The sequence below is a fragment of the Xyrauchen texanus genome, chromosome 3 (genome assembly GCF_025860055.1).
Source record: "Xyrauchen texanus isolate HMW12.3.18 chromosome 3, RBS_HiC_50CHRs, whole genome shotgun sequence".
Lineage (NCBI taxonomy): Eukaryota > Metazoa > Chordata > Actinopteri > Cypriniformes > Catostomidae > Xyrauchen > Xyrauchen texanus.
The window spans coordinates 41,650,185-41,677,326 of NC_068278.1; the positions used below are offsets into that span (position 1 = coordinate 41,650,185).

The 27,142-nt window shown below is 38.1% G+C and overlaps 1 protein-coding gene across 1 annotated transcript in view; it reads right to left on the bottom strand.

Moving 5' to 3' along the window:
• Positions 1–7,902: 7,902 nt before the first annotated feature.
• loxl2b (lysyl oxidase-like 2b) overlaps positions 7,903–27,142 on the bottom strand; it is a 41,603-nt gene continuing 22,363 nt past the window's right edge. The window contains exons 5-14 of the mRNA XM_052093638.1: positions 25,607–25,823; positions 22,530–22,713; positions 17,631–17,788; positions 17,295–17,462; positions 14,244–14,409; positions 13,596–13,836; positions 13,018–13,133; positions 12,704–12,840; positions 12,490–12,601; positions 7,903–11,165 (exon numbers count right to left, since the gene is read on the bottom strand). Coding sequence (XP_051949598.1) covers positions 11,095–11,165; positions 12,490–12,601; positions 12,704–12,840; positions 13,018–13,133; positions 13,596–13,836; positions 14,244–14,409; positions 17,295–17,462; positions 17,631–17,788; positions 22,530–22,713; positions 25,607–25,823 — 1,570 coding nt within the window. The 3' untranslated portion in view covers positions 7,903–11,094. The remainder of the gene's footprint in view (positions 11,166–12,489; positions 12,602–12,703; positions 12,841–13,017; positions 13,134–13,595; positions 13,837–14,243; positions 14,410–17,294; positions 17,463–17,630; positions 17,789–22,529; positions 22,714–25,606; positions 25,824–27,142) is intronic.

Here is a 27,142-nt window from a genome sequence, read left to right on the forward strand (position 1 = left end):
TAGTAAATTCCCCGAAAACTACCACACTCTTCTTTAGCGCGTCAAGCACTTCTTCACCGTCTCACCGTTCTCTTTTGCACACCTATAATGGCGCCGCCCAAGGCAAAGAATAAAATCAAAATAAAAGTCTTCACCGGATAGAATTTTTAGATCCCCTACATTCTCAAAAGTCTTTTGAAACTCCTTTTGTTGGTAAAATCTTTACCTGCAATGCCATTCAAACTGTACACGTGTTGAACTGAATGAAGACCTTCTTCATCACTGGCAAAAAATAGGATGCATTTGCAGGTTTGGTTTTCATTGAGTGTAGATCCACTGCAACCAGCGTTATCTTTATTTTTCTTATTTTAAAATATTTTGTGAGCATGTTAGCAAGTGAGAGCATGCACAAATGATTCAGCAGTGCGCACGTGAGCTTTGTGAGTCATTTAGATTTAATTGCGAATCAATTCAGGCCACTTTGCTATAATGTATGACCAATTCATTGTAAAGAAACGACTCAGTTGAGTGATTCGTAACTGGCAATAGTAAACACCAGTGTGATGTATGATGTAATGTAGCTTTTGTCAAAGGTATGTGCTACCTAATAAAAAATATAGCTTCGCTACTGAAAAGGTACTTGATTTAAAAACTAGCGAAGCTACCACCTCGCTACTCTGAAATGTAGTTAAGCTAATAGCTTTGCTATTTGTAGTGAAGCTGCCCATCACTGTTTAGGACTAGCTAAGTGCAGGACATGTGAAACACATGTTTGCCAAAATTTTTTGCCAAGTTTTGTGCGGTTGTATAGACAGTTGCAAAATTATGATTTATTGAGTATTATTTCTGTTACCATTGGACAACATGCTTGCCACGTTAACGAATGAATGATCCAAAAAAAAATTAAGTCAGAAGATGCTGCTTAATACAATTTATCAAAACACAAATTTGGAAGCAAGGACGAAGCTGTAATCTTTCAGAACATAAAACAGACTTTTGGTTTATACTCTGGTAAATAAAAAAGAAAATGTGTTCCAGTTGTGCATCTATATTTATTAGTCTCACAGTTATAAATCTCATTTTAAAAGAAATCAGCTGGCATATCTACATGGCTATGGGGCAGCAGCCAAAACCCAGGGTAGACCTTGTCTGTAAATCTATCTATACTTTTCACATCTATAAACAGTCAGATTGATAGTTTAATGCTTGACTTTCTATAGGTTATTCAAGTGTGAAAAATACTGGACCGGGTTGAACATGTCTGTGATTCACGCACAAGTAGAGATGGACTGACATGTGAAGAAGATCTGCTCTTTTTTCAGAACATCTCATTTTGCAATGTATCAAACATAACAAATTCGTTTTTCTTGGGTCAAGACTAATATTGTGAGATCCACAACAAGGCTGAATTAAAAGTTTTCATATTGATAATTGTCTCTTTAAATAGTTATCAATATGATATTTCTCCCTATAAGAGAGGGGAAAATATATGATGCAATATTAGACGCTGCAGTATTATGCTTCCTGTGAAGTTGAATGGCCTCAGGTAATGTAATTCAAAATATAGAATTATTTGTATTTTTCTGTTAATTCCCATTTTCTAATTAATCGTAGAAATAAATGTAGATTTTGCAAAAACCCAATTTTTGTTGCAAACTTGTTTTCTTACTTTCTCAGCTTTTCGTCTGTGTTCAGCTACACTAGGCCATTCTGACATTTGGCATTTGACAATTTAGTGTTGGACTTGAGCCATGAAGTGTTAAAAGGAGTTCTGTGCTTTCTCTGTGCCCCAAATTCTCTACATCTGTTGCCCATCATATTTTTATTTTTTTTGCCCACAAAGCTACCATTTTAAAGTGCTCAAACAAATCACTGTGTTTCTGTGATGCAACAGTTAGCTGTCAGTTTGTTATCCAGATCTGAGATAACATTTTATACATATTTATAAACAACAGGTTTTACTCATATAATATTTAATGTGTATTAATTTAAGCACAAATATGATGTTATATTATTTTTATCTGTCGTTTTCACCATTAATAACTGCTTCACTGTAGTAAAAAAAAAAGGCACTTTGCAATTGTGCAATACATTTCTGCTTGATCTAACCCTTACATATTACGTTATATGCAGGTTGAAATAATATTTTTTGACTTGAATTAAACTAGTCAATTTAGATGTAACATGCAAATCACATTTTTTTATGTAAAAAAAATCAGTCTTGGTTTTAACGTGTGAACCTGTTTGCTGGTTTGTGGAGAATGGAGTCCCACACAGGCTACAAATACAATGTGAGACACATTGCAATGAAAATTTGCATTGTGTTCTTATATTTCTCATTCAACATTTGCATAGCACTTTCTGCCATCTGTAGCACAGATATTGTACTACAACAATAGAGCTTTCATATCCCCAGGTAAAATCAATATAATGTTGCATTATTTAGCATTCAGATTAGGTTGTATAAAAAAGAATCAATGAATTGCATATCAGTTATTTACAATATTTTTTTTTTACTTAACAGTATGAATGATACCCCTTGAAAGTGATCCTTAAAGGGATAATTCACCCAAAAATGAAAATTATCTCATTATTTACTTACCCACATGCTATCACAGATGTGTATGACTTTCATTCTTCTGCTGAACACAAACAAATATATATATATATATATATATATATATATATATATATAAATATCTCAGCTTTGTAGGTCCATACAATGCAAGTGAATGGTGACCAGGCCTTTGAAGCTCCAAAAAGGAGATAAAGTCAGCGACCCAGTTGGTTTTAGGTGAGAACAGACCAATATAAAACTTTTATTATGCTGGAATAATGTTTCACTTCATGTCTGGCTTTAATGTGACACTATACAGGAGAGCAGCCCCTCATAGAGATGGGTTGTACGGAACACACACACACACACATACACACGCACACTAAAATAGTACTTGACTCAGTACTTGAAAAGCACTTCAGTTCCCCGTCTGTCGCTAACTTCGACATTGTGTCGAATTAAGTGACACTAGGGGACTTCTTTGAAAGCCTCGGTTACCTCTGAACTTGAAAAAAAGCCAATGAGTAATTGGCAGACATATTTCGCATGTCCCTCCAGGCGTATCACTACAAGGTCCTCCCCTTCAGCATGTCCCTGTCCCTTCGCGTCTTCACGAAGGTCACAGAGGCAGCCCTTGCCCCGCTAAGGGAAGTTGGCATCCGCATACTCAATTACTTCAATGACTGGCTACGTGCCCAAGGTTCCTACAACCACCTTCAGGGACCAAGTAGTGACCCTGCAAGCGCTGCCCCGTGAGGAGGCAGACCCAGCCTTTTCGTTGCTGTGTCCAGTACATGCGTTGCATACCTATGTGGACCGTACGCAGAGCTTTAGATATTCTCAAGCAATGTTTGAATTGTTTCAGAGCTATTGTCAGTAATTAAGGTGTGCCAACAATCATAAATGTAAAGAACAATGATATCTTAACATAATTGTGAGGTAAAAAAAACTCTAACAGTGTCACTCAGTCAAAGTCTGTAAATTTATTCTGAAAACAGCACGAGGCACATTTGTGTGTTATATTACATTTTTTATAGGTTTAGGTTCTGTTGCTTGTGGGGTAACAAAATAAACTTAATTCAAAAAGGAAAACAAGTGCATTTTTCTTACCCTATTTGCAGGTTTTTTCTTTTTTTAGACTTCCTTCAAAAGACAAATATTTTTGTAAATAGGGGAGAGGCATAATTTATATGCCCTACATTACAGGATTTTTTGTGTCCCTCAAACATGTTTGCATGTGTACAGTATGTTTGTAAAGTGTTCAGGGCTGCAATATGAACAGTTTTATTTCATGCATATTTTAGAAAGACTATTTGCACTAGGTGTAAATAGCACCTGACATACAGTTCAGACTCAAATAGTCTGGTGGAAACAGAAATTTACGACAGACATACTACTAGTTTCACTGCCTTCCCTTACAAAAATTTGAGTTTTACTACTTTAACCATATTAAAATCATAGAAACCACAAAATTAAACATGGTTATATTTAAATAAGATATACATAATACTAATAATGATAATAATACTCTACTTGAAGAGGTGGCAGTGATGGGGTATGCTAAAGACTCGCTGATAAACTCAATTGAAAATTACCTCAGAATAACCTCCCTTCTTTTATTTTTTGGTGCCTGCAGACTACCGTAATAATCATGATAAGCAATCATATTATTTTCGCTGCAACCGGCTTGACTGGAGTTCGCCACACATTGTTTTGTTTTTAAATTATAAACGTTGCGTATCATATTATAAAGAGTTAATTTAAAAGAACCAGGCTCAAGATGTCGTGGTCTGTTACAACCATTTGTACTTTGTCTGGATTGCGCTCTCTCTAGGGTGAATGCATCCATGTCAGTCTGCGCTGCCTCGTTCTAATGACCAGTCTTCAGATCAAACAACTCCAGTAATCCCATTCTCATGCCCATCAAAAACATATACATTTCTAAATTATTTAATATGCAACCAGTCAGCTAATTTTACAGATATGAAGCGGGCAAAGATTAGTTTTAACAGAAATGCCTTCAAATAATGCGTAGTGAATAACGTGTTTGTGCACGTTCTTAACTGAGCTAATATGTCGCACAAAACAGCATGAAAACAACAAAGTACAAACAACTCTAATAATTATTAAGAGTATTAAACAAATAAAGCAGAAAATTAGGTATAAATCAAAATATATTTCCTTGCATTTACCGAAGAAGAACGTTGAATCCTCAGTCCATGTGCTTCTGCGCTGTGTGTGGGTGGGGAAATTGCCATACAGTGCGCATGCCTAACAGCACGCCTTGAACAATTTGAGTAGTTAGTTAGTTAGTTATGGGAGCTATGTTCGAAAATGTCAGCAACAATTAACATTTTCAAAAACTCAACATTTTGGTTAAATTCAAGAAAACATACTAATATTTTTAAGTAAGGAATACTATTACATTTTACAGTGTACTGAAGGCTGAATTTCTTGGGGGACTTTTTTCCCAATGCTGAATGCACTTGTTTTTAAGGCTATTACAATAAATAACATAGACACTTCAATAACAGAGTGTTTATTTAAATCTCACACGGTTTTATAATTGTAAAACATAACAAAATATATCAACTGTAGCTCCTTCCACTGACAGACATGATGCACGAGGTCATGCTCAAAAGCCCTCGTAGGCTGCCTGTTTCTTATGAGGGGCTAAATTTTCCTTTATTTTTCACCTCGTCTTCTTTCTTCTAGGTTTGTCTGCTTGCATGTTTATTACTTAGTGTAGCTGTCGCTAATGTATTTTCTGTCGTCTTTTTTGGCGCTTCACTCAACAGGTGTTTTCTTAATTAGTTACGGGCGGAACACTAGTGCCGCAATGAATATTTCTGCCTCCAAACTACTATTACTATAGGTACCAAAAAATAGCAGGACAAACAGCTATAATTTAAACTGCCGATGGGAGGCAGTTACACCAACCATGCTTTTAAATTAAAAGAACGCTGAAAGAAAGAAAGAAACAAATAAATGATCATTTTTGGAACAGCGGCCACACACAAACTACGCATTGTTATTTTTTCTTGCTGAAATGCTCATTGTTGCGCACTTACTATCTTTAAGTAAAGTGCAAATAAATACACTTTAAAAAATAAACTGAATTTTCTCTAAACAGAAATATTTTTAGATAATATACTAAAGTACAATTATTATAAAGTGTGTTAAAAGTTGTATTGTGAAAATTGGTAAAACCATGATGCAAATATACTTTAAATATATTTAAAGATAGTACAATTTTGGTTAGTATATTTGCAATATATAATAGAAAAAAATTATATATTTAAAATACAATAAAGTATACTTTTTTTCACTAGGGTACACTATATTGCTGTAGTAACACCTTGGTTAATAACATCAAAACTATTGTTTCTGCTAAAAACATGGTATCAGTATTACTACAGTAAAACCATTGTTAATTTTCATACGGGTTAGTCTCCTGAGCCTTTGCAAAATGAGTGATACAATCTACACGCGACCGATGCCGAGCTTTAGGATAAAGCCATCACCCCTCTCACATTTCACGCAATGCCACAATGCAAATAGTGATTTGCACCCTAGTACAAATAGTGGCAGAAACTATTTGCACCCCTATTTAAATACTTACATACGGCATAGTGGCATCAATGCAGCATGCTTATTGTGTTTATTTAGAGTCAAACACACACCCTACACCAACCCCTACCCCTAAACCTAAACCTAACCCTAAAACATCTAACACTATAGCATCTATAGTTATTTGCATAAATATTTTTTTTGTTGTTGACAGCTCCCCATCTACTTTTAGAGTCTGATTTAAAATTACATGAAGTTCTCCTAATAATTCTCCTTTTTGTTGTTTTTTTTGGCACTTTCAGTTAAAAAAAACAATCCTCAAATCAGATAAAAAGCCCCTTGAATTACAAAAATTGCCATTTCAATTCTGCACAACAAATGTATAACATAACATTTATATTTGATTGGGTGAAAACATTTATTAAGTATCTGCATTTTTCACCGATGAAAACTAAGATTTAGTGTTTGCATTTGACAAGGTTGTTTTAGCTTTAAACAAAACCTGATATTGTGTAACAAGCTACTTTATTTTCTCCACTTTTAATTCAAGTTGATTTTTAAAGGTCTGTTTTCTTTTTTCATTCAATTTGTCTGTCATCATCTGGTAAAGGCAAATACTTCACTGAAACATTTTGTAAATCTTGGCTGGTAAACTTTCTCAAGGATTAAGTACAATGATTTCTTTATCAGTTGAAAGATAACAAAGTTTTTAAGGAAATCAGTCATCCAAGTAGAGTTTAAAAAGGCAATCCAAATATTCAACAAGACAATCTCCTTGTTGAGCATTAAACTATGCATGGTACAACTTCACGTCTTTGTGGTTGAGTCCAGGCATAATTAATCTTATCAAGCCTGTCTGCCGTGTTATGCATTGCTATGCTGCCCTGCCCTACAATGTGCCTAAACAGTATTGCGAACCACTGTTTATCTACAAATCATCATATATCATTATCATTTAATTTAGACACCTATCACTAAATTATTTTTGTGTTACTATTTGACCATCAATTCTACATCTGTCCATTACAGTTTAATGAGGAGAGAGGATGTGTTAATCAAAATTGTAAAACAGGTTGATCAAACATTTTCTTAATGGAGGCATACATGTCTAAAATTGCCTTACCCTCTTATTAAAGGAGTTGTATACAGCTCTATATGTGTACAACACACACTTAATGCCCAACGTTGTGATCCTCATTTGAACCTTCACCCTTGAATGCAGAACGTTCTAGATAAAATAATGTCTGAATCTTAAATGCAAACCGGGGCGTTCTCTGCGTGGCAAAGCCAGAAGTTTTCAGCACCATTGCATCTGAAGAATGAGGGACGGTGCATTTCTCTAAACTTCTTTCAAATTTACTTGGCATAACACAGGAAATGTGATTTTCCAAACAATATGACAAGCTTCACACCATGAATTTCTATACCAGTCGGAAATTGCCATTCTAGCTTTGCTAGTTTAGACTTGGCTACCTTTTATGTGCTAGTCTCCAATATCATTGTTATCTAGCCACCTTTGATTTAACATTGAAGATCTGAGAGAATTCAATCAAAGAATGGGAGTCCTCTGGTTCCAAAAGAGAAAAACAGCCAATGTTCCTTCAGGAGGAGAGTGAGCTCACAAAGATTTACTTTCAGATTGCTATGGAGAAGACATTGAGAGGTTGTTCAAATCTGTTAGGACTTGTAGAATCTCTGGAGAATCAAGAAGCAATTATAGCAACTGAATGAGATGCCCTTGCATATTCTGTACTTGTTGGCCATTGTAGAAACTGCGGTTTGACACCACTTTTATTTATTTTTTAATAATATAGCCCTGGTCAGTAAACTACTGAATGCTTTAAGGAGAAAAGATCACATAGACATTAATCTTTACATAGGAATTATTGCCAAACACATACACTGCACTATTTAGATTTTATATTTAGAGTCATATGTGGGTGCCCAGAGAGAAAAAGTACTGAACCATTGCCACATACAAACAAAGATACATGTTCCGGTCACAAAAAGTTATTTTCTGAATGCCATAGCCTACTAGTGAACTTGCGTATATGTGCAGTAACCTATTGTATGCTACCTTGTGTCAACTATTTAAAAAATGCATAGTATGTGAAACAGTACACAGTATGCAATAATAAATTGTTTCAAAAAATAATATACTACATGTTTATTGGACCTCATTACGTTGCACTTTTAATAAAGTGAATGTCATTCAGTTATCATGTTAGAAATAAATAAGGTAATTTGGCATTTTTAGTCCAGTTTTGTGTCAAAATATTTTAGATTTTAGCTGTCCTGTCAGATAATGAGGCAAGACAAGATGTTGTGGTTAATATTTTTTTGGGGGTTTATTTGTCACTTGAAATGGAAGATCAAGTTGGGTGTAGTAGTAGCATTCATTGTATGATACAGCACCCCGTACAGTGTGCTTGGGTTGTTTACTGCAAATGTTGGCAAATATAGTAGGTCATGTGGGTATTCCACGCATACAGAAAATGTGCATGTTGCGCACAATATACACAGCATTCAGCACATAACCCTTGATCTTCATTACTTTAGGCCTTTTCTTCAGGATTTGAAAGGCCACTTATCTTTTAGTGCCTTGAGGACCCTCTAGTGCATAAAGTGTGTATAGCAGCTAAAATGTTTACTGCAAACAAGTTTCTGCTAAACGCCATGAACATAGGAATATGTTTGAAATATCTGTTGTTTTTCTTTGCCAGATATTTGTTAATTACGGTACATTGCATACATCCATGATTTTTACATCCATCCAAGTAAGCATAATATTAAATAAGCTGAGATGTTCCCTCAAAAAAAACAAGAGGATAACATGATTTTAGCACCACTGACAGACTAACACATGAAAGACATTCCACACTGAAAAAGCAAGAAATTTGGAAATGGCTTTTGAAATCCTGTCTTAAAATACGTTATTTAATACTTGTATGACGAAATATTAAGAATGCTCTTTCACACATGGTTGGAAAGACTTGTTTCATAGGAGTTACAGAATGGAGGGCATAACTAATTCATAACAATTGTCCACAATAACTGACCATAAGTCAACTTAAAAATAACAAGGCAAAACAAGAAAATGAAAATAGAACAGCTTGCACAGGGTCATCTTCTACTGGTATGCTACAAAACCTTTTCAATCTGATTGGTTGGATTTAAGGATAGTCCTATGAGTGAAGATTATTGCTGGCAATACTGAAAAGCAATAATACAACTAAATATTATTTCTAAAAATAGAGATGAAATAGGACATTGTTTGAAAATATTGAAGGGCTCATCATATATTTTTAATGGTCCACTGTATCAGATATGTTTTTAACTACAAAACTATAAGGCACTTAAATAACAATCAATAATATCTCTATAAGCAAAAAAAAAAAATATTATAATAAAATCAACCTGGTTTTCAGAATACCAAAGTATAAAGCTGAAATGCATATGACACTATGAAAAGAAGGTCTCTTCAGGCCTTTATTTTTCTATAGTTTCATGTAATATTAAAGAAATAGTTCACCCAAAAGGAGTCAGGAATAATAATTTGCTGATAATTTACTCACCCTCAGGCCAGCCAAGATGCATGTGTTTCTTTCTTCATCAATACAGAATTTAAGACTTTTAAGATTTAATTTCAGGCCTCATCCTTTAAAGAATGCAAGTGAATGTACTCCATGTTTCTGACGGTCCACAATGCATATTTAGTGTGCATCAAAATAATCCACATGACTCCAGTCGATAAATAAATTCTATTTATTATTCTGAGAAACAAAACAATACTTATATACTTTTTAACTACAAATGTTCACTTCCATACATCTCTGTGATGCGTGCTCATGAAAGGGATGATGTAAGCTTGTTGGTAAGGTCACACGTCACGTGGAGGAGTCAGGAAGCACGTCATTATTTACATTGTTTTTTTTTTCATTATTATTTTTTCTTTTATTTTATATTGTTTTGAAATTGTTTTGGTTTTTGAACAGTGTTTGGTCTGTGCTCTTTGCAAGTTTCTATTGTAAACATTGACGTGATTCCTGCCACCTCCACATGACGTGCAACCTTACCAACGAGCTTACGTCATCCCTCTAATGAGCGCAAATCACAGAGATGTACGGAAGTGAACATTTGTAGTTAAAATGTATATAAGTATTGTTTTGTTTCTCAAAATAATCAATCGTTTGGGTTCAGAAGAACTTTATTTGTTGACTGGAGTCATGTGGATAATTTTGATGCACCCTATATATGCAATTTTGCATTGTCTAAAGGAGGAGGGCTGAAATGAAATTCTGTTTTGATGAATAAAGAAACTCTGATACATCTTGGATGGAGTAAATTATCAGCAAATTTTCATTTTTGTGTGAACTGTTCCTTTATGTCCTATCACTTTATCAAAACACTTACAAAATGACCTAAACCACAAGTCCTTTCAAGTTAAAAAAAAGTGCACCAGAGTTCCTTTCATGTCTGATGTGAGGTCACTTGAGTATATCCACAGTTTCATCCTCGACACCAGCAGCAAACATGAGGTTTGAAGGAAGTTTCAGAATCGTTACCAGCACAGTGGTGCCACGGAAAAACAACTTTTCAGTCTGTTAATCTGAGCCAAAGAGCTGTCTTCAGAGTAATTTACTACCTGCTGAAAAGACCAGCTTAAACCAGCATGTTAAACTAAATGTTCATGTTGGTCCATACTGGTTCATACATGCTAGGGACTAGTACCCAAAATAAGACATGCTGGTGACCAGCAATGCTTGCCTTTTCAGCAGGGCTGTCTTAAATTTGAGTTATTGATTGAAAAATGGATGATCAGTCAGGACAGTACAGGACCGTGCTGGCTTTGAGCACAGTTGAAGTAGCACCACTGAATTACTGCTGAGAGATGAAAGGTTCTCTAGATAGGTGTAGTGGTTCAGGCCTCTTGGTATTCTCACTGGTTGGCCAGGATTTCTGCATGTTTCTCAGCACCCCTGTTTGTTTTACCTGTGGGTCACCTGGTTGTTGAGCAAGCCTGGGAAAGTGTCTTCTGTCTCTGCACTAAAGGAGCCTCCTACAAAGATACACAGAATCATGGTCTCTCTTACTACAGAGGAAGCTAAGCATGACGTGCCATGCAGTCACCGTTAGGAAAGCTATAAACCGTAGTTTTACAAGCTACCCATAACTGAAATTATTTCAACTACATTCAAGCTACACTTTTAAAAAAGGTAGTTAGCTCCACTTTAATTTATTAACAAAAAGTAGCCAACTACATTGAAGCTATTTCAAGTGGAAAATACTTGAAATATATAACAATTAGATGATATCTTTTATTATTATGTATTTAATGAAATAAATAATCCCACTTGATAGCTAGGGTGACCTTCAAATAGGGTAAATTAGGGTTAGGGTGACAACATTAAATTGAATATACATTTATGATAATATAAATTCATACTAGAAAACACCTTTACGAAATATTGTACTAAACTGCCACAATGAACAAAGTATTAATTAAAAAAAAAGAAAAGAAGAAAGTGCCTTCTGGTCCCTTTAAAGGAATGTTCCGGGTTCAATACAAGTTAACCACAATCGACAACATTTCTGGCATAATGTTGATTACCACAAGAAATTATTTTGACTCGTTTAAAGAAGGAAAAATCAGGGTTATAGTGAGGCACTTACAATGGAAGTGAGTGAATGTGAAACTTATGATTTTATAAAAACTTACATTCATTCTTTTGTTAATACTCATGTATTATTTGAGCTGTAAAGTTGTTTAAATCATGATTTTTACAGTCTTTTAGGGTTTGTTGTCTGTACATCGTCATAGCAACGAAGTTGTAAAATTGGCTAGAACTTTACACAGAAAAGGTTAGTGAGCGATTTTATCATATTAAATTCATGTGAACACGCTTATTGTTTATGTCTGATGGCTATACTTTTGAAACAGTGAGAAGTTTAATGTTTACGGTTTGGCGCATTCACTTCCATTGTAAGTGCCTCTCTGTTACCTTTTATTTATTTAAAAAAAATATATTATTTTATTATTTTTTTGTGGTAATCAATATTATGCCACAAATGCTGTCACTTAACTTGTGTTTAACCTGGAATATTCCTTTATGGCTTTGCAGGGGCTCAAGTAAATTAGTGAATCATTTATGTGAACAAGCTCATTTACATGACATGAGCATTCTGAACAAACCAACTCAATAAAATGAACTGAAGTTCTCAACACTAAATATAAATGGCTTAAATAGAAATTCCCTTAAATAATAAGGCTGGGTAAAGTAAGTTGTAAATGTTTACACTGTGGTGCTGACCGGTACTTTGCACTGGGGCCTGTAAGATCCAAGTTACGCCTCTAGTTTTCAACAGTGTTTTAAGGTGCTTACCTATATGGCAATTATGCATCCATATATGGTGACCATCATATCGACATCTGCATTTGACAATGTTATTGGTGTAATCCGACTCAGCAACCTCATATTTGGGGTTAATTACAATCTGTCAAAAAGAGCGAGTATACTGTAATCACAGTGTGTTGAACCAGCTTAACACTTTAATTCAAAAGAATCTCTTTGGTACTAAAGAAAATGACATTATTACCTGGAATATGTAGTCTCCGGGTTTAACATCTGTAATGTCCACCCACTGGCAGTCAATATCATGTCTGTATGTATCCCAGCAGCCCACTGTGATACCCTGCTCACCAAAGTTTGCGCACTCATATCTCTTCTCAATTCCTGACAAAGTAGAAAACAGCACAATTTGATCAAATTTTTTGTACAAGTTATTACATACCTACAGAAACATAAAATTAAAATACAATTACAATAATAGTACACATTTAGAGTAAGGTCAAATTGTGTTTCCAATACAAACATTGCAAGCTAAAAACATTAATGTATCTTCATCCATACCTTCATCGCATTCTGAGTCCTCCAGACAGAAGCTAGCTTTGTGTCCCTCTGCCACCTTGGTGCCATTTTGACTAAGTAGGTCATAGTGGGTGAACACTTCCATACTATGATAATGTCTGGAACAGTGAAATCAGAAACACATTTTATCTTATCATGTCATATTGAAATAGCATGGATAAAAAATTGATCGTTTGAACTTTCCAACCAAAACTGCTCTGATAAGAGCAGAAGTTTGAATAAGGGCATGTGATATAAGAGAAGGTAAATTAGTGTTTAATGTGTGAGAAATTCAGATTACAGTACTATTGAAGAATGATGACAATGGTTAAAAAAATTGCACAATTAGACCTAAATTAGGTACTTCCCGTGATTACATTAACATAAACTCCAAGTCTTGGTATAGAGAGCCACATCTCTTGGCTATACCTATTTAGTTTATTATCGTACATTAATTACATCAATCTATACTTAGATAAAACAAATTTAGTCTATTATAAATTTCTTCAAATGGCTTTTATAGATTATATTTGAGCTCTACTTCTATCTTCTCCACCAGAGACTTCTTTTTGACTCCTAACCTGTGGCAGTCATGCCAAACCCAGGTGTCTCTGGAGGCTTTGGGTCTGAAGTCAGTCTGTCCATTGTTGTGTATCTGGGAGGAGAACCGGAGAAGGCGGCGATAGGAGTTGGCTGGCGTGGCGCTAGAGGTGGAACCTAGGCAGTTCTCCTCATAGGCACACTGTAACATGAACATGGGACGGTCCTCTAAGTATGTGGTCTGTTCCACTACCTGAGGGTTTAGCACCAGATCTGGAGCAGCTGGTGGGAACAATAAAAACATGTTTACAACAAAGTTATAATGAAAGGTTTCAGCATTTTCAGTGTTCTTTTAATTATCTATTTGCATGTGTTTCTTCATGGTTTTTAATTCCATGTTTTATGAGAAACAGGACAAACGGACTAATCTAGATCATTAATTAGGTAGTTATTACATAAGAAGCTAAACACTACACTCTAAACTTCATGCTACATACATTAATTCACAATCCAAACCTATCGCAAGCTTGCATGTTATTTTTAGCCATTGTGCCTATGTGACCAGTAGAGGTCAGTGTTTCTCCAAAACCTAATCTCAAAGAATCACTCCTAAAGGCAAAAATGCAAAATAAATAAATAAAGATTATGAATACATGAACACAAGGACATCTGTATTTGAATAATCTTACTCTCAGAGCAGGAAACTCCAGCTGCAAAGCGTCCTCCACCTTTAGGGCAGCTGAGATATTCTCCATGATGCAGACAGTGGGAGAGAGACATCTCTGTTCCTGCACACCTCACTCCACTCATTACCACTGCATCTGCATTCACTGCACCGGGCCAGTAATAGGTCTCCTACACAAACACAAAATTACAATTCAGTTCAGGGTGAAGTGATTCTTCCATCTAGGGTTGCCACTTTTGAAGATTCAAAATAAGGGACACTTAAATGGTGGGCTCACTGCCCCTAACCACATCCTCCACAGTTAAAGCAATAAATAATTTAATATGCGCTGTTCATAAAAATGGGGGGATGGCTGGATATTAAACTGAGATAGGAGAAATAAATTAAACACTGAACAAATTAGACACTTTTAAATCAGATTAGTTACTGACTATCAATTAATTTAATAACTTTTAAGTACATTATAGGGTTTTGCTTATTTTAAATACATTATGTAGAGTACATGAATTAAGGCCCTGTATCATGTTATTGTGAAGGAGAAATGTGCAGTGCTGAGCATGTGACTTGTGGGTAGTAATGAACAAGGGTAATTAGTAATGTGATTACTTTTTCAATGAAATACAAATTAAAATAATCTGATTACAATTTTAGAGAAATAATTAGTATTACTATTTTTAAATAACTTTACCAACACTGGCTGTTTTATTCTATATAGAGAGGGTGCCTCACGGGGGCTGCCATGTTACAATCACATGACCAGCTGAATACTACTCGCTTAATCTCACTAACCCACTCTGTTATTGGACACTTTTACTCACTGCTTAAATTAATCCTGTCTAACTGTGAATAGTGCATTTCTACGATGGCATCAGTGACCAAAACAAAAACAAAAACGTGAACAAAAACTTACTGAGTACACCTCAGAACAGGGTTTTGAGGGAAAATCTTATCATTAACTGTAAAAAAACTAAATTACCACAAGATGGTGCTATTGCCAATCAACCTGTTAAACCCTCAGGGACTTCTTTGTTCTATTCGAGATAAGTCAACAAATCAATGTCAATGCAGAGTCAGACTCAGAGCACTAAACAATGACTATAGCATTGCAAGGATAGTTTAACTTAAATACATCAAATCCAAAAAAGTCTTTGATCTCATAATCTACACTTAGACTTGAGTTGCTTACACTGTAAAGCCTTTCCACTTTGAATTGTTGAACTATTTAATCTATAATTCACATAGAAACCTTACAAAAAACCCATACTGTTTAAAAATGTCCATTCATAAATCATTTGTCATCAGAACAGTAACATCTTTAAAAGCAGACCTCTCCATCTTTTTCCAACCCCTCAGCCAATCACCTATCATCTATTAAAAGATCCATTTGATGAAGAGATATAATTTACTCTTGGAACAGAAGGTATTTAACTCTCTTAAATGTTTTCCAGGTGAAACAGTTTATCTTTAATTCTGTTAAACCAGAAGGGAGTAACCGTTTCTCTTGGCAACAGTAAACACAGACATCTATAACTGTCACAAAGCATGCATTTAAAATGGCAAATCTGTGGAAAACAGACATGTCTTCAACAGCTGGTTGACCTACTAATAACGGTCATTCTTTCAATGAGTAAAAGTAACATAATTCTCGTACATTTAGCTGAAGTCCTAACTTTTGGATCAAAGCAGAGTGAAAACTATTGCACATCAAAGTGTAACTGAACTGGGATTTATTTCAAAACTTCAAATATACTAGTACATACGTTTCCTTGCAGTAAATCATTTTTCCAAGGCTATAAAAGAAGGAATTCTGTCTTGGAATCAGCACAAGTAGAGAGACACTACACTGCAGGAAAACCACCAAAGAACATTGAAAAACAGGACATACTTTATGGACATATTTGACAAATAGAATCACAGGACATTCTTCAGAAAGAAGACTCAGCTGCTTTGTTTACAAAATCCCATCTGTTTTAACGATAGATGCAATGTCATTAGACTAGATGAGGTGCCTAAGGGACGAATGCTGTGATTTCTCATAAAAATCAACAGGAACAGCTAATGGACATCATGTTGTCAAAGGATGGTCAGTAAAAATTAAATTGACCTGAAACATTCCAGAACTGATATAAACTTGTTTTGAAATAATTCATTTACAAGTAGGGCTCTCTCAAGCATTTGCTTATTCAGAAATCACAGACGGACATTGCTGAAATACTTTAAGCCCACACCAAATTATTTTATTCCAGTAAGCCTTCCACCATCTCTGCTTGCACAAAAAGTGAGTTCATAGTGCAGAAATGAAAATGTACTTAATTATGTGCCTCCTAAGATACCTTGTTTTGCAAGACACATAGTAATGATACGTTTATTAAAATTCATTCAATACAGAAAAGTATCTATTGTAACAGTTTAAAATAACAGAAAACCATTTAACCTAAAATGTGTTTGCTATGTACAGTATATTTATGCTCTAAGACTCGTTACTCCTCTAATTTTACCTCTATTAAAACTAAAGCTTTAATAAATGGTTATTAAAGTGCAACTTTTTTCATCATAAAATACTTTCTCCAATCCCAGCTAATTAAGTAGAGATAACTATAATTAAGCCATTTGTAGGTACATTTTCTTAAAAACTGTAAACAATGTGCATCTGTGGTGCTACAAAAATTCCTCTGCTTATTTTGTGCGGCCCGTCTAGCCTGACAAAGCGACATTGGTTAGACCATGTTTGTTTGATAAATAGTAGACAGGGGAAGTGTTTGGAAAAGATGTTTGGAAACAATGTACATTTTCTTGCAATACCCTTCAGTGGTACTAGTGGCATAGAATACACACTTCAGCTTTAGAGTCAAATCGCCTGAGCACTTCGTATCAGGAGCATTATTGCTAACGTGCATGGAGATGCTGCCTATGTAGAGTGTCCATGTCAGTTAGGATGCTGCCTTAAAAGGCAGCTGTCTATACAGGCAGGAGGCAGCTCACTAGGTTTTGGAACAGATCCTCAGATGTCAATTTGTGATGAGATATTGAGAGGTAACGTGCTGTGTAAACATACCTGGAAAGCGTTACTTGCAAAGCCCAGGCCCAGTTGTCTGCAGACAACCATGGCCTCCATAGTGCCCCAGCCAACACCACACACAGTGCCCCACACCAGAGAGCCGTTTCGCTCCATTAGCACCTCAACACGGCCTTCAAATGGGTTACGACCTCCACTCAACCGCAACTGCAGAAAATGAAGAGCAGTTATTGGGAAATCAATTTATCATCAACATAACTAGTGTGGCCATGTTGTACTCTAACAGTAAAATGGTATGTTTGGGATTTATAGATTCCATTTAGTGTCATGCACTTTCACACATGCACAGACTGCAAGAGAACAGTGACTTCTTACCCTCTGTTGGAAGCCCATAGCGGGAACATTGCACCGAACACCTGCATCCTCCTCATGACTGCAGCCTTCAGAGTCTTTATCTATGTTGAAGTGACACTCCGTGACAGACTTCTCAAAGCCAGAACATTGAACCTCATTCATATGTACAGGGCCCATTCCTAAAAATTAGACAGATGAGACATAAGCCTACCTTGATGGCTCAATCATAAAACGTACCTAAAGATGTATGTATATATATATATATATATATATATATGCCACATGACACCTTCAGGGGTCTTGTAGAGTCCATTCCTTGGCAGGTCGGTGCTGTTTTGGCGGCACGCAGAGGACCAACAGCATATTATGCAGGTGGTCATAATGTTTTTGCTCATTAGTGTATACATACTAAATATTGTTTTAAAATAGACTATTCCTTTATTCATAGGAATCAAAATATATTTTACTTCAATAATCTGTCTACTAAACTTGAAATTTGTTAAACAACAATTGTTGCATATGTAATTAAGTGAAAGTAATAATTAAAATTTTCAAGAGAGAGTGATTTGTTTCAGCTTGAACCTGTATCAAAGGTTCTGTCTATGACTACAACATTTCATTAATATTTAATTTACTGACCATTTCCAGTTTAAAGATCAATCTAGATTAGTGGCATAAACACCAAAAAAGGGAGGGAACGAGACGTTGTGTTGAATGAAGTGACACAAGGGGTCTTCCTTGGGACCTTGTGTACCTCTGAACTTGAGAAAAGGCCAATGAGAAATTGGCAGACAGAATTTGCATGTCCCTCCCCCAGACATACGGGTATAAAGGGAAGCTGGCGTGTGTCTGTCAGTCAGGTTTTTGCACTGAGGAGCCGAGAATAAGGTACGGATGTTTACAGTGGTAGGTCCAGTGTCGTGGCAGAAGGGACACAACGTCTCGTTCCCTCCCTCAGGTAACGGAGATTACAACAGTAACCGTGACGTTCCCCTTCTGTCACTCACTCAACGTTGTTTCGAATGAAGTGACACAAGGGGTCCCGTTCAAATGTGCCATGCACTAGACCGTGTTACGTGAACTGCTGACACAGGTGCAAGCAGGCTGCTGCGTTTCAGAAGCAACTGTATCGGCCGCTCGTAACCCTCCCCAGAAAAGGTGTCATATACTGACCTTTGGTTCCCAGCACCCCTGAGGGGGGAACAGTTGCTACATGACCAGCATGAGAACAAGCCCGGCAGCCACGCCTTTTCTCTCTCTATGTCTCTCGCAAAGAGTGTGAAATCTTAACGCAATGAAATGCATCGAGGAAGGCAGTCTTACACAATCCTATTCTTTCAGGGGGAAAAGACCCTGCGGAGGTCACATCCTGCCCAGACTAGGGGGAGGTGATATGTGGCCAAAACACCACGTGGGTTGCCTAGCCACAAGTGGGAGCGGCGTGGTGGCAGGTCCTACAGGTCCTGCCCAAGGGAGATGAGGGTCTGCCTGGCAGGGGGACCGTACAGCGGAAAATACATAATAGGGAGTTGCCTGAAGAGGGAATTAAGCCTGTGGGGCCCTACCCCAGTACAGAGCACTTGCAGCTCGTAGTGGGTCTGGTTGCAAATTCCTCCTTTGAATTCGCAGGCCAGAAGGCTAGGGAGGAAGAACATCCAGGAAGTGAAAGCTTAGTGAATAACCTGGGAGATAAAGCACACTGGATCAACTTGGTGAAGGGCACTAGGTGCAAGTGGAACACCGGTTGGCTGTTCCGTATTACTGATTTCTACCGGCTCTGACCTGACAGAACAGACCGACTCAACCCTGAGATTGTAGAATCTCGCAAAGGTGTTGGGTGTTGCCCAGCCCACTGCTTTGCAGATGTCTGATTAGGGAGGTGCCGTTGTCCAGTGCCCACGAGGATGCCACACTTCTCGTCGAGTGTGCTTGAACCCGCAAGGGGGCAGGCATGGCCTGAGTCTGGAAGGCCAAGGAAATGGCGTCAATGACCCAGCAGGCAGCCTCAGTTTGGAGACAGTGTTTCCTTTCCGCCGTCCGCCGAAGCAGACAAAGAGCTGCTCAGAACATCTAGAGCTCTGCGTGCGGTCCAAATAGATACGCAAAGCACGTACCTGACACAGGCTGGGTCTGCCTCCTCCCGGGGCAGCTTGCTTGCAGGTTCACAACCTGGTCCCTGAAGGGGAGAGAGAGCACTGACCCGACTGCACATCTCTGTGGGTCTTCAGATCGGGAAGAACACCAATTCCAGGGGCCAGATGTGGAGGTTCCAAAAGTCTGGGCGCGGGTGCCAGAGGTCCTTGAGAAAGAAGGTCCTTCCTCAGGGGAATTTTCCAGGGAGGTGCGGTCGCGAGGAGAGTGAGATCCAAGAACCAAGTCCGAGTGGGCCAGTAAGGAGTCACTAAGGTGACTTTTTCCTCATCCTCCCTGATCTTGCACAGCACCAGTGCAAGAAGTCTCACTGGGGGGAATGCGTACTTGCGCAGCCCCCGGGGCCAATCTGTCTGTCCTGAGAGAGGCTTCTGTCAGGGAGTACCAGAGCAGGCAGTGAGTGTTGTCCTGGGAGGCAAAGAGATCTACCTGTGCCGTGCCGAATCACACCTGAGTCTCTGCTGACTCCAAAGGAGGAGATGGCGGGGGAGTTGTGACATATGACGAGAGTGCACACTGCCTTGGCGACGTATGTACGCTACCGTCACGGTGCTGTCTGAACGGATCAATATGTGCTTGCCCCGAATCGAGAAAAAGCAAGAGAAACCTAAGCAGGGTAAGGAATACAGACAGCAACTCCAGGCAGTTGATGTGGCAACGTAGCCGGGGACCTATCCAGGTGCCAGCGGCAGCATGCAGTTGCACACGGCGCCCCAACCCAGTTGAGAGGCGACTGTGGTGACCACGAAAAATCTGTACACCTGCTGTCGGGGGACTCCGGCCCGCAGAAATCAGAGGTCTGTCCAAGGGTTGAAAGTCTGATGGCAGGAAGGGGTAATTAACACACCGTATATGCCGTGGCGCAATGCGCGTCCCAAGGCTTGGGTGCTGAGAAAAGCATTTACCTACCTCGCGCACCCAGCAGGGGGTGGGTTAGGTGGGTTAGAGACTGAGGAAGAGGTCCTGGAACAGCATCTTGGAACTCGTCAGCACCGGCCTGCCGGGGATGGGCAGTCACTGGTCCGGAGGCGAGGTGACTGCATCCAGGGAGCCGGGACTGTAGGATTTTAGAGCCGGGGCACTGTGAGAATGGCACGCACCAGCTGGATGACCCAGGGAGTGAGGAAATCACTCTTTTATTGAGAATGTGGGTACCGGTGAAAGAAAATAAGGAAAATTAAGATTATCCTCCCAGCCCTCCACCAGGGAACGGATTGGTCCTGATACCAGCTCCGGAGCGAACATCTGACTGCCAGGGGTCTTCTGTCTCAGGAGCGCTTAGGAGCTTTACGGGTCCTAGAGTTGGTCCTGGAGACGGGGGGCATACGCCGCCTGCGGGGCGCTCGACGCTGGGGCTGAGAGCTAGGCTTGGGTTGAGGCGGAGCTGCCTATTGTTTAGACGCAGGGGGACGCCCTCGGCGGGCAGGCGGAGCGCAGGATGATGTGGGATATAGCCTCCGTCTACCTCTTTACTGCCGAAAACTGCTGGGTGAAGTCGTCGACGGTGTCACTGAAGAGGCCAAGCTGGGAGACGGGGGTGTTGAGACAGAGTGCCAACATTGCGCATCTCGACCATGTTCAGCCAGAGGTGGCATTCCTGGACCACGAGGGTGGCCATCGCACCCCCCATCCCCCAAGTGACCGCGCTGTGACAGACACCTGCTTCCCTTTATCTCAAGTTCAGAGGTACGCGAGGCTCCCAAGGAAGACCCCTTGTGTCACTTCATTTGACAAAATGTTTAGTGAGTGACAGAAGGGGAACTGGAAATTCAACACTTTCTTATTGACACAAGATGGTGACAGTAGAGAGGGAAATTAATAAAACTGCAGCTGAACTTGTTCATTGTTCAAAATAAAAGCATTGTATCTGATTACTATGTTAATAAAGACGTCTTTACACAGCCTGTTCTGTGCATGCTCAAAATTCTGTGTTAAGATGAAATGACATATAAAAGTCAAACTTGCTGCATTCCATTCAACTCAGAAAGCTGGGTTTTCCAACTTCCTACAAGGAAAAGTGCAATGGAAGGCCACTTGAAGACGGAATTCCAACTTGGAAACTTGTGCGAAATTTAAAACTCCAAATTCACTGGGATGCAGGTGCGTGATGTCACACAAACTGCACCCAGGTAGATTTACAAAGCAATTCATAACCATTAACTTTTATTAAATAATATTGATAAATGAGTCAAAGTTCCTACAATACATGACATTAAAGCTTGTTCAACAAATGTTTGTAGAGACAGGCATTCAAAACATGGTAAATTATACTCTCTTTTGATAATCATACACCTGTAGCACTATTGCTAGCACTGCAGCATTGTTTGTCAATTGGGATGATAGGAGAATTCTCTGGTGACAGTCAAAACCCCTGCTAAGCTAACAGGAGCATTATAGTTTTGTTTCATTACATGTCATCTTCCGAGCATCTGGCAGTGGAATGGTAGGAATGGTAATGCTTTTTGGTAGGAGATTGGAGATATCAAGTAGGAATATCCCACATCCAGGATTTGAATGGAACGCAGCATAAATTATGTCAGCTCTGACCCACCTGAGCCCAGAGTACCTATGGCAGTTCTGATGCTGCTTTGGTTTTGTGTAAATGCAGCATCGGAGCAGCCTTAAACCTTTTTGTTGTCATGATATAGCATATATTTCATAGTTTAGTTTCACATTTAAAAGTATAACTTCATATTTTTATTAGGAGTTCATTATGTCTAGAACCTCCAGGTCCAGCTGGGGCAGAATGGTTAATTCAACTATACGCACCTTGTCCAAGCTGACCTCCAGAAAGTGCCTCCTTGGCACTCCCAAAACCAAGCTCACGACACACCACAGTAGCTGATAGGAGGTTCCAGTTATCGTCACAGATCGTGCCCCATTCTCCATTCTTCAACACCTCCACACGTCCCTCTCCAACCACAGCGCCACCTCTGAGACGCACCAGGGGTTGCTGTGAAGTGAATGACATAATGGGTGAGGGAGGGAGAAAGACTGAATCTTGATTCCTTCTTGCAGAAGTGAGGATGTTTTTTGGATATAACTCAATATATGAAATACTTCAAACATAGTAAACAATCCAGTAATTCAGGAAACTCATGTTCTTACAGCAGATGAGCAAAACAAATCTCAAGACATCATACATACAAACTGCTCATTAAAGAGGATTATAAATGTGGTAAATCCATTTTCTCTGTTGGCCCATTCTCAGCTATTAAGTCTTGGCCTAATACAATGGAGGTCAAAAGTTTGGAATAATGTACAGATTTTGCTCTTATGGAAAGAAATTTTTACTTTTATTCACCAAAGTGGCATTCAACTGATCACTATGTATAGTCAGGACATTAATAACGTGAAAAATTACTATTACAATTTGAAAAAAATGTCAGAACTTCTTAAACTACTTCAAAGAGTTCTCATCAAAAAATCCTCCACGTGCAGCAATGACAGCTTTGCAGATCCTTGGCATTCTAGCTGTCAGTTTGTCCAGATACTCAGGTGACATTTCACCCCACGATTCCTGTAGCACTTGCCATAGATGTGGCTGTGTGATGTGCCACAGATGTGCCGGGCAATTCGCACGCACCTTACAGTCTAGCTGATCCCACAAAAGCTCAATAGCGTTATCCATAACATTCTTTTCCAATTATCTGTTTTCCAATGTCTGTGTTTCTTTGCCCACTCTAACCATTTCTTTTTGTTTTTCTGTTTCAAAAGTGGCTTTTTCTGTGCAATTCTTCCCATAAGGCCTGCAAATCTGAGTCTTCTCTTTACTGTTGTACCTGAAACTGGTGTTGAGTGGGTAGAATTCAATGAAGCTGTCAGATGAGGGAGGACATTTGAGGTGTCTATTTCTCAAACTAGAGACTCTGATGTACTTATACTCTTGTTTAGTTGTACATCTTCCACATCTCTTTCTGTCCTTGTAGAGCCAGTTGTCTTTTGTCTTGGAATAATGTAGTGTAAACCTTCTTTGAAATCTTCAGTTTTTATGGTAATTTCAAGCATTGAATAGCCTTCATTCCTAAAAACAATGATTGACTGATTACTTTCTAGAGAAATCTGTTTCTTTTTTGCAATTTTTGACCAAATATTGACCTTAAAGACATGCCAGTCTATTGCATTCTGTGGCAACTCAAAAACAAACACAAAGACAATGTAAAGCTTCATTTAACGAACCAAATAGCTTTCAACTGTGTTTGATATAATCGCAATTTATTTTCTAATACCAAATTAGCAATTTAGCATGATTACTCAAGGATAAGGTGTTGGAGTGATGGCTGCTGGAAATGGGGCCTGTCTAGACTTCATAAAAAAAATCTTTTTTCAAATAGTAAAGGTGCAGTTTTTTACATGAGTATTGTCCGGACTATACTTTGTGATCAGTTGAACACCACTTTGGGGAATTAAAGTACCAATTTCCTTCTGAAACAGCAAAATATGTACATTCTTCCAAACTTTTGGCCGCCAGTGTATATCTTCATCAAGTATAAAAAAAATTATATACTGTACGTACACTCACTAAGCACTTTATTAGGAACACATGTACACCTACTTATTCATACACTTATTTAATTAGCCAATCATGTGGCAGCAGTGCAATGCATAAAATCATGCAGATACATCTTTCACATCAACCACCAGAATGGGGAAAAATGTGATCTCAGTCATTTCTACATGGCATGATTGCTGGTGTTTTGAGTATTTCTGTAACTGCTGACCTCCTGGGATATTCATGCACAACAGTCTCTAGAGATTACTCAGAATGGTGCAAAAAAACGAAAAAAAGAAAAAAACATTCAGTGAGTAGCAGTTCTGCAGACAGAAATGCCTTTTTGATGAGAGAGGTCAACGGAGAATGGCCAGACTGGTTCGAAGGCTACGGTAACTCAGATAACCACTCTGTACAATTGTAGTGAGCAGAATAGCATATCAGAATGGGCAACAGGTCGAACCTTGAGGCAGATGGGCTACAACAGCAGAAGACCATTTCAGGCACATTATTAGGACCATAGTGTTCCTAATAATGTGCTCAGTGAGAGTATTCTTCTTGACTATGAAAATTAAATCCATTTACACTTCAAAACACTTCAATAGTGTTGATTTGTAGAATTCTGATCACTCTGAACCCACTGCCCCTGCTGAACAGTATGTAACAAGTCACAGGCAAGCTCCCAAATGGACTGTTTGAATGTATAATTTGGAGAGGATGATGTAATCTTTGGGTAAAATTTCTGCCAGCATAAAGCTTTTAAGACTTTTTAAAAATATAATCTTCTCCACACTCTAACACTGGTATTCATGTAATCACAAGGTTTGGTGCAGAAAACTGTTACTAAAGTATTTTTGACTGCCACTATTGCCACACATATTTTTCTAAAGGGATAGTTTAACCAAAAATAAAAATTCTGTTACCATTTACTCACTTTCATATAGTTCCAAACACATATTATTATTATTTTTTTTATTTTTTTTTTACTTAAGTAGAACACAAAAGCAGATGTTAGGTAAAATGTTAGCCTCAATTACCATTAAATTAAATGTAATCTTTTTTCCATACAATGAAAGTGAATGCAAACATTCTGCCTAACATCTCCTTTTGTGTTCCACAGAAGAAAGAAAATAATATTGGTGATTAAATTACAGATTTATTTTTTTTTGGGTGAACTATCTCTTTACATAAGAGAAACTTTCACTATAAAGTAACCATAAATTCGAATTCATGGTCACCATGCTGGTAAAAGGTGTTGTGCTATGTTCGTGATTGAAGTTCAGTACAAAGCAATACCATATGTGCACATGTGGCTTCTTGTATTTTCTGGAGGAAATCTGTCTCAGGTGCTTACCTCTTGTCTGAAAGCCTTCCTGTAGCCTGCCATGGGAGTTGGGGCAAAAGCTTTGCCAGGGATGCAGCTGACTACCACTGGACTGCCTTGCCCACACATGCTATTAGCGTTGAAGGTGAGAGTGTGGCCCAGCTTACAGCTAGACAAATGAGCTTCATTTCCGGTGCAATTTATGGAGTAATCCCAGTACGATGGCTTTCTCCTACGGGCAAACATCCTGAGAAACAATTTACAACAGGAAAGGGGGGTTACTTAAAAGGTTGAGTTGAATAACAATATTAATTGTTGTTATTACATACACAGTACCCCTTTCTGGGACCTATTTGCAAGTGGAAGTTTTGTTGGATGTTTCATGACTCCATTCATCTGCATAAATATTTGTTACACCATAAACATTAAAATGCAAAAAGAAGAAGTAATAATTCATATACATTGAAGTGATATTATATATCCCTTTAGGACAGATTTTACTCATTCTATTAAGAGCATATTTAATGTGCAATGCTATGATGACTACACTGTGAATAAGTGATGATTTAGAAATAGTAAGTAGACCAAAAAAATTAAAAATATAAGAATTTGTACATTGTACATTTCCCTGTTAATCTATATTGGCATCCAAAGTCTGTAAAAGACTATCGCTACTACTTCAACTATTGTTCAAACACACACATAGGTTTTGGAAGACACAACGAAAATTATATGACAAGTTTTTATCCCACATATTTGATTTAATCTACAGATACAAAAAAAGCTAAGCTGCAAAACTTGTTTGCAATTAAAAATTGTTTGAGGGAACAGCTGTAGGGAGAGCTGTTACTTTCAGAGTCAGATTGATGCTCTTGCATCAGAGAACACTGGTTTCTTGTTCCAGCTAGGGATAGACCTGTATTATTTATAGAACTCAGTCATGCAAGGTCTTCTGAAAGGATAGTCCAAGTTTTCTTATGAAAGCATGGTTTAAAGCCACAGGGCAGACAGAGGTAGTTGACAGATGCCCATTTTGGTTGCAAAATGAAAAAAAATAAAAAATACAGCCTTTGGTTACGTGTCCCCCCTCCCCCCAACATCAGGCACTGATTTTAGAGAACAGGCAGAGTCTGCACATTTCATAATGCTCGACTTATGCTGGGAAGCACGTAGCTTTTTTGATGAGTATGGAAAGTCCTAGACACTGAGAACACACCAACAAGACTATAAAACTTTAATTTCCATTTAGTGATTTCTCATATAAGAGATTAATTACCTGAAAGTGTACAGCTCACAAAGATGTAAGAAGCTCTTGAGAGTCATACATTACAAACCCAGTATGGAATGTACTAGTATATTAGAAAACAGTTGTACGTGAATTCTATCATTCAAAGTACTACCTAGCTTCACAGGCATTCTGCAAAGATTGATTTGCATGGAGAGTTACAATGGACTCACCAGTGACTTTCTTGCTGATGTGATCCAAGTAAGGTTCATTTTCCCAGACTTGTTAAGTAGTTTCTCTGACCAATGCTGATGGAAAAGCAGTATGTATATCTTTGTCAT